The sequence below is a fragment of the Nylanderia fulva genome, unplaced genomic scaffold (genome assembly GCF_048542155.1).
Source record: "Nylanderia fulva isolate GAGA-0341 unplaced genomic scaffold, ASM4854215v1 Scaffold1, whole genome shotgun sequence".
NCBI lineage: Eukaryota > Metazoa > Arthropoda > Insecta > Hymenoptera > Formicidae > Nylanderia > Nylanderia fulva.
Window position 1 is genome coordinate 2118181 of NW_028189192.1, and position 17563 is coordinate 2135743.

The window sequence follows — 17563 nt, forward strand, 5'->3', positions numbered from 1 at the left end:
GTAAAATAGGAAACTATCATTCACGTTTTTTGTATATATAAGTATATTAAATATAATTCTTTTTTTCGTCTTAATTTTAGTTCGTCTTATAAAAAGTGATTAGATGTAACACCACGATAAATACAATAAATATTTCTAACACAATAAAGTTTCAGTAATACAAAATGTGATTTCATATTTTAATAAGGACTTAAATTTCACAAATTATAACTACTTGGAAATAAATTAGAACGAGAATTCAATGACATGTATAGTCAATAATTTTATGTATAAGTTAGTGGCACCGTAATTTGACTTTTGTAAATTCCAGTTTTTCGCGTTCTTTCTTCACCGATTTCTCGTGGAACGAAAAGAATGATACATATTGTAAGAAAGCGGTTTTGCAATTTCCCGAATCTGTCTTCTACGTCGTGAAAGTATTCGAACAACAACTGTAACGCGGTTTGCCTATTGTCACGAGGACAATTCGGGACAATCTGACCCGGGTCTCGAGTTCCCCGAATCAAAAGGGCGGGTAACGAAATCGTTTCCTCCGCGAGTGAAAACCACCTTTGTACGTGAACAGGTACGCGGTCAAACACCAGGTGCGGACATACCTGTACGTATCGAGAGAGAGAGAGAGAGAGAGAGAAGAGAGAAAGAGAGAGAGAAACCGGGAACTTTGGCATCGACGACTGTCCGACTCTAGCCATCCCCGTTCGACTCGCGCAGTCTTCGGAGCGAACGAGGACGAAAGAGAAAGAAGAAAGATGAAGAGAGAGACTGCCACACACGAAGGCAGATTTCGCCTCCTCTCGCCTCCTTCGCTCAACACACAGTCTCGCGGATCATTACACGTGCACACAGATTAGTTAGTTCTCGGTCGGCACGCAGGTATACGGGAGAGAAAGAAGGAGGAGGAGAGAGAGAGAGAAAGAGAGAGAGAGAGAGAGAGAGAGAGAGGGATGCTGCTGCTGCAGCAGCAGTCGGGTCGCGCGGACAAGAGGAGGCCAAGAGAGCTCGAGAAGAGACGAAAGACGGAGAGAGAGAAGGAGATAGTCGCACACGCGCGAGCTTAAGCGTGGGAAGCCCGCGCTGCACCGGGCCTCTCCTTCGGCCGGGCTTTGAAACGGAGCGCGAGAATATGGAGAACGTTCGCGCGAGAGTACGATGGAATCAGCTGTCTGTCTAATAGTCGCGCCAACTGTCAAAATTGACGAAATCCAAAAATCATCCCATCAATCATATCATTCAGTCGTGCATGATTAATCAACAACTTGTTGGATGGTTTTTTTAAATTAGGATTATATTGTAATTATGTACTTGGACTTTTTCCGAGTGATTTAATTAATATATTTAAATTTATAATTTATAAGATTGAATATAAATTTGATAAAAATTGGAACTCTCGAGAGAAGGGATCGAGCATGATTAATCAACTTATTGGACGGCTTTTTTTAATTAGGATTAAATTGTAATTATGTAGTTGGACTTTTTCCGAGTAATTTAATTAATATATATTTAGATTTATAATTTATAAGATTTAATATAAATTTGATAAAAATTGGAACTCTCGAGAGAAGAGCTCGAGCTGTCAGACGCGCGTGCAGTCGTGAAGGGAGACGCAAGATGAATGAATATCGCGGGTAACCATTCGAGTAATTGCAATGGTCGAAGGCGATATTATATATATAATATGCCGGTCGGACTTACCTTCGTTGCAGTAGTCGCCCTTCCAACCGGACACACAGACGCGCTCTCCGCTCGGACTGCAACTGTAGTGGCCGAAGTTGTCGTCCCTAGGTCGGCACAGATTCTCGCAGCCCTTGCCGTAATAGTGCGCCGTGCACGTCACCCTGTACTCGTATTCCATCTGTGAGTGGGCACTTTTGTGCTCGTCCACGGTCCACTCCGGCCCGACGTCAAGCCATTTCTGGGTGGTCAGCCGCGTGATCAGCACTTTCTCTGGAAAGATCATTTCTCGTTTCAGCGATTTTTCAAATTTTCTTATATAAATGTTTATAAATAATGCAAAAGTAACGATAACACATATAGATAACACACAGGTTCTCATATGAGTAGAATACAGATTGACATTATTGTATTCTCCAAAACGAAGCACTTTTCACAGGAAATTTACTGTTACCAGGTATATAGGTATCCTACACGAAACAGCCTCTATATAGATACAAAAACACATTTATTATATTAATAAAAAAATATATACTCGCGAGAATAATTCGTCAGACAGAGCAACGAGGTGCATCCAATGATGCGATCGAAGTGCATCGGCCCTCCGAGAGAGAGAAAGAGAGAGAGGGCAGACCGGACGTTCGTCCGCTATTGCTACTCTGTTGGCGGCACGCATCCGGCACAAAGAGAGTAAGCGTATACCACGTTGCGGCTCTGGGAAAGAGGCGTCCTTCTTTCCTCTCTCTCCTTCTGCCTGTCCTCGTCTTCGCCTGCGGCTCGTCCTCTCTCGTCCGGTGTTGTCTCTACTCGCTTTCGTGTAAACTGAACGAGCGGAGGCTACGAGAAAGAGAGAAGAGGCCTTCCTTATAAGGGCGCATTATCGTAATAACCCCCGGCAGATTAGGATCCTCTACTCCGGTCCGAGCTACTACGCGATCAGGTGCCCTACCGAAAAACCTGCATCTCACGGCACCGGTTTTCGGTGCACGCGCGTCCACGAACTGGACCCAGAGAGAGAGAGAAAGAGAGGAACTGGTAGCGTACCCAGGGTCTATCGCGTGCAGCAAAGGTCAGTGGCGTAGCCGCTTCAACGAAAGATCGACCTTCACGTGCTGATGAGAAAATCACGCTCGAAAGTCATCTAGATGAGACGAATAAAGACTGGGCGATAAAACTCACTCGAACGTTATACGACCGTTCATAAACCTTCCATGCATCCGTAAAAAATAGAATTATGGCCAGTATTCTTCGAATTATTGCGCGACGCGCGATCGAAGCACCAATAAAATCTATTTCACCGATATATATGACGAAGGAATTTTTATTAAATTTATCGTCGAGCTTGTCCATAGAAGGGTCTCATAAAGCACAATTTTTGATATTGAATATATGGTTATTAAGATCTTAATTGAAACATCGTCGCTTGTCACTCTGATTTTCGTGCGCCGTGAACATGATCGAGAAAAATGATCCGAGAGAAGGATGTGTCCGACGACACTGATGATGCCGTTGTCACCTGATAACGCGACTTACTGACAATGAGATGGGCCCCCTTCGATTACACGTCATTGTGCGCGAGCTCTTTCACTCTTTCTTTGTATCTCGCGCGTCGACAAGAATGAACGAGCGGAGGGAGGAAGAAAAAAAAAGGACGAAAGTTTTTGCCGATGGCGTGCCCGAGGATACTTAAGAAGGGAGCCAGACCAGCCTCTCTCTTCTCAGAAGGGAAGTTTCGCTGTCGGGAGTCGAGCAGAGAGAGAAGGAGAGCGAGATACACAGACACGTATATGTATATGCACATGGGATGGGAGAGGTGGCAGTTTACCAGGCTATCTTCCCAGGTGATGCTGTTACGAGTTCCGAAAACGCCGATCTTCGCACGCTACGGGATAAGCAGGGCTATATATATGTTCGATCCCGAACGAGATAGAGAGATGATCGAATACAGGCTTTGTATATGCACATTCAACATTTTTTTATTTATTAAAAAAAGATGTCAGAAACTATAACAAATATCTAACAATATCACTGACAACGTTGGTGATTACTTTTTTTAATAAAAAAAAAAAAAATGTTATAGTACATAGATCTATTTTATAAAAAAAGCCTAAATAATTTGGAAAAGAGAAGCCTGTAAAAATGTTAGTTAAAAAAAAACTGCACTGTATTTTTTTGACGAACGTGAGAGACTTGTGCACGATGCGTGCGATAGAGAAAGTGAGGTTTAATGATATTCGCAGCGAGACGCCGGGAAAAAGAAGATTGATTGGCATTTATATTCGCCTGGAAGGTGGTTGCGATTACCGGTGTGCATATTTGTGTGTGTATGCGTGTATTGAACGAAGTTACAACTTCCTGCCGCCGTTTCCCGCGACCGGACCGTTGGCTACCACGAGCGAGATCGGTTGTTTCTACTTGACCACGATATATACACACCCGGTAAACACCCGGCGTGCTCGAGGCCAGACCGATTCAAGGTATTCATTAACGACGCATAGCAGCGCCGGCGCGTAGCAGACATTTTCTATTGTTCGTTCATTCAGAAACGAGCGGCTGCCGAACAAGGATAGTCCGTAAAGAAATGAAAAAAGAGTGAGAGAGAGAGCTGGCATATAGCCAGCGGCGGCTTCCACCGCTGTTTTCTGCGCGGAAAAAAAAAACGACGTGTTGATTATTTAGCGAAATGGATCGTAAAATCCAGAGAACGCGCGATGGATCAACTTCCGAAACGCCAACGGAACCGCCTTTAGGCATCTCAAACGGGGAAATGTTTTTTTTTTTTTTTTTCTAAACGTGTTTCTAACGCAGATTCTTTTATCTGTAAACTCATATTTTACAATAAAGATCAATTCGATCTCAAATAATATAAAGAGATATATAAGTTCGTGTATCTTAATTCTACATGGAAAGAATTTTTTATATTTTATATTTGGTAGATGTTAACACATTTTTATTATGGTGTAAATATTAATCAGAGAAACTCATAAAATTCTTCCAATACCATATTATCCCACGATTACCATGATTTTTTCAGGGTAAATTCTAAGAGAAAACTCTCTGTGTAATAAAATACGTAATGCTTATTCGCTCAATTGTTCTTAAATTAGCAGTAATAATGATAATATTATAATTAAATTCAATTATTTATTTAACCTTAAAAATAAATTAAAAGGACAATCCATCTCATTTTTCTTTAAACTCGTATATTTTGATTAAACGAAATCAATTAATTTCAACGGTTTCAACATCGATAATTTTACAAGATTGACAAAAAAATATCTGGATCACTGGTTTTTAATGCACCCTAATCGCGCGAGGTAAAACGATTTTTCTCTCTCCCGCCGATTGACACGTGGAACGTACGCGCGGAGAGAAGGCGGCCAATTATCGCCGCCGTTATTATCATGCGAAAGGAGGCAGGTGCGCTCTCCCGAGTGCATCGGGCGATGTGCAGCGAGCGAGTCGCGCAACGCAACGGTGCGGTGTCCCGTTTGCGAGGGAGTGAGAGAGAGAGAGAGAAGCACGGAGAAAGACCGGCCGGGGAAAAGCGACAAGTTGACAATCGGTCGGTGACGTAAGCCGCGCGTGTTGGAGTGTCACGACCGCTTGTTCCTTTCGCCCGCGTATGCGTCTCCGATGTGTATGTACGCAGCGCGTATCACGTGGAAATTAATAGCAGACAGGTCGCGTCAAGTCCGGATGCATCCCGGAACAAGATATTTCTATACTTGTTTAATTTGGAGATACTCTGGAAAAAGGATTTTTTTCATTCGAAATTATAACGACGATTTCTTTAAAGTATTTTTCCCTTCAAATTCATGCGGTAGAGAGTTGTTTATTATTATTATTTTAATACAGAGAGATCAAATGAGGCCCTGTTATATCGCGCAATTAATCTTCAAAAGAGCACTTATGCAAGGATAATAAAAATGAGAAAGTTTCTCGCGAGATAAAATGGTAGCAATCTCCTACGAGATTTTTCCCGCGAGAGGCGTATTTCCAAACGAACATGCATACAAACCCTTATAAAGATATGCACCTCGGAGCGTCCACTCGTAAGTTAACGAGTGTTACGAATCGTAGAAACGCGTTAAAATGAGGCATAGTAGCTCGGATGTATCGCGATCTCGAATTTAATGTATACTTTACCACGCGCGTTATATATCCCACAAGGCATACACCTCGCGTAACAACGCTTGTTGATTCACCGCGAATGAACGAACGTACAAACGAGACCAAGAGAGAGAAAGAGACTCTCTCTCTCTCTCATCCTCCTTTTCCTCGCTGATGCTATGGCAGATGAATGAAGGAAAGGAAGAGTAGAGTAATCCGATCGCGCGATGATCCTTTATACCAAAACAACGAGCAACAATCGAGCACGGAGAGAAAGAGAGAACCGTCGTCATTAGCGACAAAGGAAATTGGTTCGCGTATAATAAATAAACACCACGAACGCATGTGACGAATCGATCGATGAGCCTTTATCGACACGTGTAATCGTTCGGGCGCGCGACACCTTCTCCTGCGATTTATAAATAACGTCGCATCGTGCTGGAATAAAATTAGACCGGGAAGGAGGGGAATAAAAAGAGAGAGAGACTCTTTAAAACCGTTCGATATATTTATTTCAAGTCCCTCGTATTTTTACTCGAAAAACCTCATCCCGCGAAGAAATGTAGATCGCGATGCGGTAATTAAAACGAATCTAAATGCGAGGAAAAAATAGTCCTCTCCCTCGATGAAAGATCTCTCTCTCTCTCATCCGCTGCGAATTGGGATCATCGCCGTCCTTGAGGCGGAATGTCGGGCGACGCGAGCGAATTCCCACGAAATTTTTCGCGACACGCGGAGAGTGAATGCAACCGCGGGAATGCGGCAACTGCGATCTCCGGAGTGCAGGTGCAACGAGTCGACGCGTGCACCGGCACGTCGTAACACGTATGTATATTATATATATAATACGCAACGTAATGCAACGCGACGCAGTTTATGGGACGGCGAAAAAACAAAAAAAACAAAAAACGAGGAGACCCGAAAGGGAAGGAGACGAGAAACAGAACGTCGGGGGCGGTGGTTTAGAAGAGAAGAGAGAAGGAAGAGATGTGTGTGTACGACGATGATGATGGTGTGTTCGCCTGAGAAAGGAAGCAGCATCCGAGCAACGCGGCAATAAAGGGCTCGTTTCGCTGTGTAGGTATTATATCGCGCCCGGAGCCAGCACGGAGCACACAATGTGCGAGCGCGGATGTATCCGCGATAAGGGCCCCCGGGGATAAGGTGCGTATCCGGGACACGACGGATATTAGCGCGAGATATATGTACGTTTAACGTTTCACGCTCCAAATTAATGTCTCGAGCGACCAAATTTTTCTCTCACGCGCCTTCGACTATTCGATCGGCCGATTCGTATTAGGAATTAAATCGAAATAATTCATCGTGGAAAAATAGTAGCATTTTGTTATATGTATATTGGATGAGAAATCTTCATATAATGGTAATTAATATTTTTGTCGAATTTGGATGAAATGATTTATCAATTGATATAAGTAAATCATACAAGTAAATATAATCGTAATTAATCAGGTCGCTTATAAAATTTATTGTAAAATTTTAGAAGACATCTGATATAAGTAAATTAAATCGAAATCTTTTAATCGTGAAAAAATATCATTTTGTTTCGCGGTTATTGGATGAGAAATCTTCATATAATAGTAATTAATATTTTTCTTCGAATTTGGATGAAATGATTTACCAATTGATATAAGTAAATCATACAAGTAAATATAATCGTAATTAATCAGGTCGCTTATAAAATTTATTGTAAAATTTTAGAAGACATCTGATATAAGTAAATTAAATCGAAATCTTTTAATCGTGAAAAAATATCATTTTGTTTCGCGGTTATTGGATGAGAAATCTTCATATAATAGTGATTAATATTTTTCTTCGAATTTAGATGAAATAATTTACCAATTGATATATAAATAATTATTTTTTTCGGTCGCGATGACATTCGTAATCTCGTGATGCGAACGGGACGAAACAGATTTTGGGAGGCGACAGATTTCGATACGCGTTAAAGATGATATTTCATATCAACATCCGCGCGCTAGAAAAAGAATCGCAGACGAATCGAGACAGCAGGCTGCAACGATAAAAGCAGCATGTCGACGATAAAATCCAGAGGCCAAGAAGACAACACTCGTCCCCGTTGTAACGCGAGCGTTAACACCGGGAAACATCAGACGGCGAAAACTTATCGTTTTCTTATCCCTCTAATGGGGGAGGATAAAATGCATCCACTCTGTGTAGAAAAGCGTACGCGCAAACAGATTAGCTTTTACCTTCGTGATAAAAAGCATCTTCATGTATCTTGACTAAATGGATCATATATTTTTGATTATTTAACTACATATTACTTCACGATAATAAATATCATCTTGATATTATATAGGTATACACAGAGAGAATTTTTTCTTAGAATTTACCCTGAAAATCATGGTAATCGTGGGACAATATGGCATTGAAAGAATTTTAAGTAAATTTCTCTAAAGTATAAAAATTACATGTGTACATATTAATATTTTTTACTGATAAATATTTATCAGAGAAATCCTTTTAAAATTTTTCCGATATCATATTGTCCCACAATTACCATGATTTTCAGGGTAAATTCTAAAAGAAAATTCTTTCCGTGTATAATATTACTTTATATATAATATACTTTAATATTCGTATTAAAAATTATTATTTAATATTAATAAATTTTATAAGAGATCCGATTAATATTTAGCCCAATAAAAAATATTAATCAGATTTCTTACAAAATCCTTTCAATACCATATTGCCGCACGATTACCATAATTTTCGGGACAATAAGTTCTAAGAGAAAAAATTCTTTCCGTGCATTAAAAATTCTCATGTCAATTTGATTAACGACATAAAAAACGCGTACGTTCCTCAAAAGGCAAGATTTCCCAAGTTTTCCCGCGGTCTTCGTTAATCTTATCGAAATTCGTCGTCGTCGAGTGGACGGATAACGCGGGATTAGGCAAAGTATGCACGTGGCGCCGAAACAGTTAAATTCGGTTAATTGGAGTCATAGGCGACGGCGACGGGCTAGGTGACACGTACATGCGTGTACGCGTGCGTATGCGTGACACGCATGAGAGCGCGCGTATATGCAGCTTCCGCTCTCTCCCGTCGGCCGATTCTAATTATTCAAAGGGGGTAGGGAAGAAGGGGCAAGGAGCCCGCGGCGAGACTCCTCGAGGTAGGAATTGTCTCGCTCTTCTTACCCCGTTTTTAAAGCCGGTCTCGAGAGTGAACAGCAAACGCGAGGCGGATGCGTATGCGCTATCTGCGCGCGAGCGCGTACGGAAAACCGTAACGCGCATTTATTATAACATCGTATATCCGCCTCCGACGAGGTTGCTTCCCCTGTGCCGTCATTATTTTATCTGTCATCCAAGATTGGGGTAGATAAAGATTACACTATCGAATTAAATTCTGATCACGTTTTCCCAAATTTTCACGCTTCTCTTCAAATATTTGGTATACAGATAAAAAAAAAAAAACTGATACAGATAAAAAAAAATTAATAGACATTTTTATATACTCTATCTACTCCCTTTTTTTTTTTTTATTGAAAAAATATCCAGCGTACTAAAAGTCCGAGAACACAATTGGCGGTAGGTTAAGCTAGCCTCGTTGGATGCGCCCGTATATACTCGGTGTCGAGTTACTACAGTGCGATAGAAGATGGGTGTACTACGGTTACACAGGAAGGAAACACTAGTGTGCCGCCGCCGCCGCGTCTCTCTTCTCTCGTCTTGCTCTCGCTTTCTCCTCTCTCTTTTTATCTCTCTCCGCAACGCGCGTTCTAGAACCGCTTCTGGTCGACGGCACAACGCTATGACACAACGTCAAGAGACGCGCGTTGCCGTAATAACGCGGTTACAAACGAGGAACGGCCAACAGCATAGAGGCCGAATAGAACAATGAAAACGCGACGATTGTTCGCGGAGCAACGACCAGCTTAAGATTTTACACCCCGATCCACGTTTTGCTTTACGAAATATCCCAAGTAACGTCGTCAACTCGAGAAAATGTGTCTTTAGATATATATATCGCGACGAAATGTATACGAAAAAACTCCGGTGCAAATCTGACTTTTATTTTATTTTTATATCTCTTTCGTACACAGAGAGAAGATCTATAATGGCTTTGGAAAAATGTTTTATTAATATCTATCGCAATAAGATATATAAAATATGTTCGATTAATTTCACGTATGTTTATAATATTTTTTTATGTAATAAATATTAATCAGAGAAAAACTCTTATATAAAATTCTTATAAAACTCTCAAAATCTAAAAGAAAAAGCTCTCCTTGTATATATTTCTCGAGGTAAATTATTTGTCAAGCAAACATAAATCCAGAAAAAAACCGAAATATTAAAATTATAACATAATTAAAAAAAAGTTTTAATCGAAAAGAGAGAAATGTATCGGATCAGTCTTCCTCTTTCCTTCTCCGATTCTCGTTTCGAGAGGAGATTTTAAAAGGGATGAGGATCAAGAGGTAGTTGACGAAGGAAGGATGAGGAAGAGAGAATGGCCGGAGGATGCAACGTCTCTGGTGAGTGTCATGGCCCAGGAGGGACCGGAAGCGCCTTCTTGACTGGTCTCCACGAGACACACCGTGTCGCTCTCTCAACGAACCAGCTGGACCACACATGCCCAACCGGCAGGACCGACCTTCCTCTGCCTTCTCTCACGGCTTTAAAACACGCGCAACGCCACCGCGACTAATTTTACGATAATCCTTCGTCATCTTGACTTTTTACGAGCGCGTGCGCGCGCGCACGCACGCATGCACGCACTCGTGGCCCGACGCAACGATATGCGATCTAAAAAAAAAAAAAGGTAGAGAGGAAAAAGATTGCATGCTCACCGGCCGACTGGTGCGTGCTGTTGTCCGCGTCGTGATAAGCCTCCACTATCAGCGAGAATGTACCCTGTAAGCAGAAAAAAGAAAGCTGTCGTGAGTCTTTGACTTGGAAACAACAAAAACAATTAATGATAGGTTTCCGATATTTTTTATATATATTTATATCATATATTTAATATCTTGCAATCAAGTATTCGTTTGAGATGATTCATGATTCGTGAATAGAATTCAGGACAAAATTCTATTTATAATTTCATGTGTCATCTAATACGAAGAATTGGGATACAAAAACACATATTGCAATGTGTGACATTTTATTAACAGAATTTTATCGGGAATATGAGATTGAGGGCTTCTTCTCTTCACATCCTGATAATTAAAAAGCCGCGAGATATTTTCGAACTTTTCTCGACCGTGACTCGCGCGTATACACTTTCGAAAGGTAACGGTAACAACGGTCGGAGGAAATATTTCCGCGGTGAAAGGGTTTAATGATAAATTAAATGTTTCGCACGCGGGGACGTGCTGCGTCACGTGCGCACCTGCCACGCGTGCGTTCGCCACGCGTGTGCCCGCCGGCAGAGAACGACGACGTAAACGCGAGGCGTGCACCATCACCATCACCATCATCATCATCATCGTCGTCGTCGTCATCGTCATCAGTCATCAGAATCATCATCATTAAAATCATCAGAATCATCATCATTAAAATCATCAGAATCATCATCATTAAAATCATCAGAATCGTCATCATTAAAATCATCAGAATCATCAGAATCATCATTAAAGTCATCAGAATCATCATTATTAAAATCATCAGAATCCTCATCATTACCATCGTCATCGAGTACATCGAGGAGAACCGATTACGCAGGTAAAAGGGCGGAAAGAGAGAAGGGGACCTAGGCACACGCGCGAAAATTCACCCCCTCGAGTATATTATCGTTCAGGGGCGCAGGAGGGAAGCCTCGGTACCTCACGGGGGTTAACTAACTTCCACTAACCATGTGATATACCGCCGTTCGTAAATCAAGCGTCGCGTTTAAGGCACGCACGCACGCACGTGCGAGACACGTTATTCGCACGTGTAAATTAACCGACAGACAATAATCAATTATACTATATAATAGCTGAGGGTGAGTTTCGGCTGACAATAAGTCAGTTGTCTGTGTTTAAAGGCATCCCAGCGTGTGTTCTTTGTTTTGACCCTGCTTTCGACTCCGTGTCAAAAACCCTCAAACACTTGATCTAAAGAAGAAAGAATTGGAGGTGTCAGAAAAACAAAACGACTCGGTCGACGGGGATCCTTAGCTCTTCTCATTATGACAAAGTAATATCCTCGCAAGCAACAGAAGCAAGTTAAACACAGAAATCCCAGAACGAGAAAGGAAATGGAGCTCGTGTACGCACATGGCTCTCTTTCGCCGCAACGTAACCTGCAGGTCGAAAAATACCATCCTCTCGATAAAGATATCTGAAACGACTGGTCGTAAATCCCATAACGAAACTCTGGTCGCGCCGACAAACCGCACATCGGTGACTTCGGTCAGGACGTGTGTGTCCGTTGTTGTGTAACAGTGAGGTGACGCGTCCTATCCCCTATCCGGGTGCGGTATACAGTAATGATAATGCGTCGTTTAATTATTAACGTCACAGCACGAACATGCATGAAAAGAGAGCGACCCCGGGCCAGCTCGACGGTGTATTATGGCGCGACCTCGTTAGAGTCGTCGTCGTCGTCGTCGTCGTCGCGCGGAGAATAATAAATGTTTATATCCGGCGACGGTGGGCGAGTCCGCAATTTCCCTATGTGTATGTGTGTGTGTGCCCGAGTTCCTGTAAACGAGTCCCCGGTAATCCCGCGCGAATGCCATTTCGCACATGGAAATTTATGCAGACGCCGCATTACGCTCTCCCCCGAGAGCTTTCATTCGGCGTAATGCGCAATCTCTCTCGAGGACGAAATAAATGATCAAGGAATGTAAAGGAAAGAAAAAACTAATAAAACATCATAGACCCGTAAAAAAATAACACGCGGAAAATTATATAAATTTCGAAATAAATTAAGTCTGAATATACATTTATTTGATACGAAAATAACATGCATTAAAATTTCATGAATGTATTTTCCTTCAAAATTTTTGAATAAGTTTCTTAATTTTATGTTTCTTATGAACATGCAGTCAAACAAAAAAATGAAATGGATTATAACGATGATCATTCGCTGCATAGTCGTGTAACACGAGAGCGGAAGATAAAAAATAAATTTCTGAAAATGTCAAGTGTTTCCCAGCGAGCAGACACGCTACGTTTCGATCGAATTTCCTCGGTCGATTAATTCGCGCGAAAACAGACGCGTAAAATGCGTTGAAGCACTAGCGAGAACAACACCCGTATTTCTAGCTAAAATTAGCCGAACGGTATTGGTATACGCGAACGTATAGTACAGATAAGGCAGATGCCCTTCGCGGCGAAAGGGTTGAAGGACGCGCGAGCAATTTGTCTCTGTTAAAAGAAGCGAAGGAGAGAAGGCGAAGAAGAGAGCTACAGAGGCGCAGGTTGTGGTGCACCTTTTGCGACGAGACACCGAATGTGTGCGGCCGAGAGACCGGTCCTCTCGGATCGTGCACGCCGAGAAGGGCGAACACAAAAGGGGTAGAGCGTGTATATAGCCGTAGTAGGCGTAGACGGAAGCGAGACGAGAGAGAAAGATAGAGCTATACACCCGTCTTCTGCTCTCGCGGCAAGGACGCGTTCTCTCCGGAGGCGGCTTAGAGATGTTCTTTTCTCGTACCTCTTCCGAAAAGGAGAGAAAAAGAGCTCTCTCTCTCTCTCTTTCATAGCGGAGCGACAAATCAGGAATAAAAGGGAGAAAAAGAGAGCGGGAGGAGAATAAATCGCCGGGAAGACAAATGCCACCGTGATCGTCCGCTAATTTATTACGGGGGATCGGAATGAAATCGGCGAGGAATCGCGGTCGAAAAAAGGCGCGGTTCTCCGCCGGGAACAATGCGCCCTCGACTTCTGCGTGTGCGCGCGCGTATATATATATGTACGTACATGTACGTTTGTGCGGCGATTACTCAGGCGTTGGAAGGAGGGATAGAAATCCACAGGACGATAAAGACAATCAAGGCAGAGAGCGGAGATGAAGGAAAGAAACCGCTGTTGTTCGTTCGGCGGCCGATCCTCGCGCGAAGAGGAAAGAAGAAGAATCGCGACGAAAGATCCTCGACGAGAGAGAAGAAGGAGGTTGCGATAGAACGAGAGGCCGGCAGGCGCGGCTGATAGAACGAGAAGCGAGAGAGGTTCGCTAGCGCGGCAGTCGGTTCCCACGGCTGCGCAGCATACCTCCACCTTCTCTCGCCTCTCTTTTCCCTGCTTCACCTCCCCGGCTGGCCCGTTCCTCTTCTCGGGTCCGCGTGTGCTCCTCTTTCAACTTATCTCCCTCTCTCTTTCTCTCGCGCACGCACATGCACACACACAAATATTTGCCGTCGTTCCTCTCTTCTCATTCACTCGCCTTCTCCTTCTCTCTCTCTCTCGTTCTCCGTCGACTCGCGTTTCTTCACGTACCAACAAGACGTATAAGCTCCAATCTCGCCGCGCACGTATTAATCATCCGGGGGAAAACGATGGATCGTGGATTTCTTCCCTTTTCGACAGGCGGGTCGCGAAAATTTTACTCGATCGGAACCTCCAGGAACGAGCGAGGACGCGGGCAAAAATAGACGACGGACACATATACACGCGCCGGGATTTGTAAAACGATCCCTGAAGGTCGAAAGAGAGGATCAAGCGTAAAGGTATAAATCGGCGGACCCGAGTACACAGAGTATCATCTTGGAGAGAAAGATGGAGAAGAGCTGTCTCTCTCTGTTCGGGATACAATGGGATTACTCACTAGTCGTGTCGAAATTCTCCGAAGAGTGAGAAAACACGTTTGAAAAATAATATTATCACTCGAAAGTGGAACCGAAGACCTGCCTTTGTGAATGTGCCTGCCGCTCCGTTCCTTCCTCGTTCGTCGTAATGCGAACAAAAGTCACGCTTTCACGGGCCATTCTTAATGCGAAACGATGTTGGCCTCCTGTTTTATTAATCCACGCTTCGATTGGGCCGGTTACCGTTTCTTCCAACTTTCGATTCTTATCGTAATCAATTAAAAGCCGTTACATAGAACGAGATTGTATTATGAATGTGAAAAGAAAACCCCACCTTTCATTAAAGAACGAAAACGTTATGCCACCGTCGCGCATGTTACGCGTGTCTTGCTTCCAAAAAAGAAACTCGTTCAATTTAAGGATTGTTAAAGGGAGAGCCTCGCAACGCACGATGGACTCGATGATGGATAATGGTCAGCTCTATCGTTCGTGTCGAGCGACAGTATATCGCCCAAGGGAGACGAGCAAGCAGGCAGGCAGGCAGTCAGGCAGGCAGGCAGGCAGGCAGGCAGGCAGGCAGGCAGTCAGTCAGTCAGTCAGTCAGTCAGTCAATAAGGTTCACCCGCGCGCGTGTGCATCAGCTGATGCGTATACCTGTCAGATGACCACGTGATACGGGGACCCAGAGAAAGAGGTGGGGGTGAAGCAGATGTCACATGCTACATTTTAGCGGAAAAGGGGTCGACTTCCAGGGGTCTCCATCCGTAAACGATGTTCCTACAATTTTTAAGTGCTTTTTCATATACGCGGCATGCTGCAGCAAATCAGTCACGTGATCAACGTTTATGTGGAGCATATTTCTGTGTTCTTTTATTAAGTCAAAGTTAAAATTACGATTTTCGCTTTTATATTCTCATAAACTGCTGCGGGCAGCATACTGCACATGAAATGGTCCCTTTTAACGGTGACATTTCTCTTGCATAAAAAAATTAATTTTTTTTTTTGCGCCGAATAGAGTCGCAGGTTGCCACTCGGAAGATGCTGCGTGTCGTATTTCGCACACGCTGAGCGGCAGACAACACAAGTAGCCCTGGGACACAAAAACCTATTTTCACCATTATCGCGCGGGACCCCCCTACTTAAAGGCTTCCTCATTTTTTGTCCTCTTTTCTTTTAAAGCCGCAGAAGAGGCGCGTGACAAAAGAGCGGCAGGAAACAACACCCTTGGGCATGGGAGAGGAAACGGGTCGAAGAAGCGCGCTTCTTTCGAGCCTAAACGGCGCCCCGGGCGACGTCGTAATAGCGATATCTGCTGAGAAAGAGAGAGAAGGAAAGACCGGAAGCGTGTCGGAGAAACACCGACGCACCCGGACTCATCTCGCCTCTTGAGGGAATAAATTTGAAACTTAAACTCTCGATTAGTGTCTGTGGCGAAAGGGGACTCTGAGTATTTTACCGTGACAAGTCAACAGCTCGAGTTTTGTTTGCTTCGATTGCGAAGGGACCCGTTGCTGAAGAAAGGACCTGCTTTGTTCTCCTCAACAACAGACGATTCGCAACATCTCTTTCACCAGGGTACATGCAGTGTTTACCGATTGGATGTGATCTTTTAAAATGTTTCGAAAATTAAACTAGGTCAGGATGAATATAAAGAATCTGTCCGGTTTTTAAATAGATTATTCTCTTCATGCAAATTGATGAATCTCACGAATGATGAGTCGAGTCTCTCGGGAGGATCAAAGCGCGCTTCACAGTCTCGAATCCAAACATGAAAACGACTCGTAATAGATTCCAAGTTCTACAGTTCGTGCACGGCGTTATGCAAAAGAGAAAAAGAGAGGAAGAAGGAAGAATCGGCCGGTAGGGAAAAAGAGGTCGATCGCGTGCGAGTCTCCCTCCCTCTCTCTCTCTTTCTTTCTTGCAACAAGAGACTAAAAATACGCGCCGGTTTAGTTTCGGGAACGTCGGCCGTCGCCGTCGCCGTCCGCTTTCCTCCATCGCACGTAATTTATGTTAAACATCGGGAAGTCGCGTCGCGATGCGCGCCCAAAGTTCGTTCGTTCGTTCGACCTTTCGAGCTCGTGCGGGCTCTCCTCGTCTGGGACGCGAATCACGCAGCTTTTTCGGCCGTGGGACCCACCTTTCCTCCCCATTCCCCGAGATTCCCATCACTTTCCCCTCGTCCTTCTCTCTTTTCTCTCTCTCTCTCTCTCTCTCTCTCTTCCTCGAGTTTCGCAATCGCGTTCCGCGAAAACGCATTTAAGAATGCATGCGACTGCTGCTTTTATCAATAGTATCGTATGTTATTTATTTACGAGAGGCGAAGGAGAAGGAAGGAACGCGAAGATGATCGGCAACACATTCCTTCATCACAGATCTCTTTAAAACCGACGCTTGCGATTATTCCCGTTATTTCCTTTAACAGGGTGTCTAGCAGACTCGATGAAAAAAAGTTCCTTGACTCAGGGAAGAGTTTATAATTATTTAATAAAAAATTCAAATTATATATTGAGAATAATGTGAAAAATTTCCCGACTTTTCCCCGACAATGTCCGGTTTTCCAGATTTCCCTGATCGTTAGACCCCCTGTTAACCTACGTGATATTTCTTTCGTACAGCATCACCCCCGACAGTAACAACGTTCCTTTCGCGATAATAACGCGTGAGATTATCGCGGAAGGAAGTTACGATGATCGAGCAAAAATAGAATGGCGAATTCCCAGGCGACCTCTGACGAAAGCGAGGATGAGGAAAGAATGGAGGACGCGCGCCGTGATCAACGCGCGGAAAATCGCGCAACCCGCGAGAGCAGAGCGCGCGCAACCATCGAGAGCACAGTAGCCGCACTGTCGCGAGTCGCGCCTCGTGCTGTTTTAATAAGGCGGCTCGCGTATACGAACGTAAAGCCAATTAAGGCGCGCGCGTAAGAGACTGTTGCCGACCGGCGCACGCATAAGAAATTGCCGCGAAGGTTACGATTATGTATCGACACACGCCGCATGTTATATATTCGTAGAAAATATCTGCAATCTCCCTTAAAAGTATTTTACTGCAC

General features: G+C 43.6%; 1 protein-coding gene across 1 annotated transcript in view; it reads right to left on the reverse strand.

Moving 5' to 3' along the window:
- Delta (neurogenic locus protein delta) overlaps positions 1-17563 on the reverse strand; it is a 47297-nt gene that overhangs the window by 17439 nt on the left and 12295 nt on the right. Inside the window, exons 3-4 of the mRNA XM_029299538.2 lie at positions 10628-10691; positions 1693-1944 (exon numbers count right to left, since the gene is read on the reverse strand). Coding sequence (XP_029155371.1) covers positions 1693-1944; positions 10628-10691 — 316 coding nt within the window. The remainder of the gene's footprint in view (positions 1-1692; positions 1945-10627; positions 10692-17563) is intronic.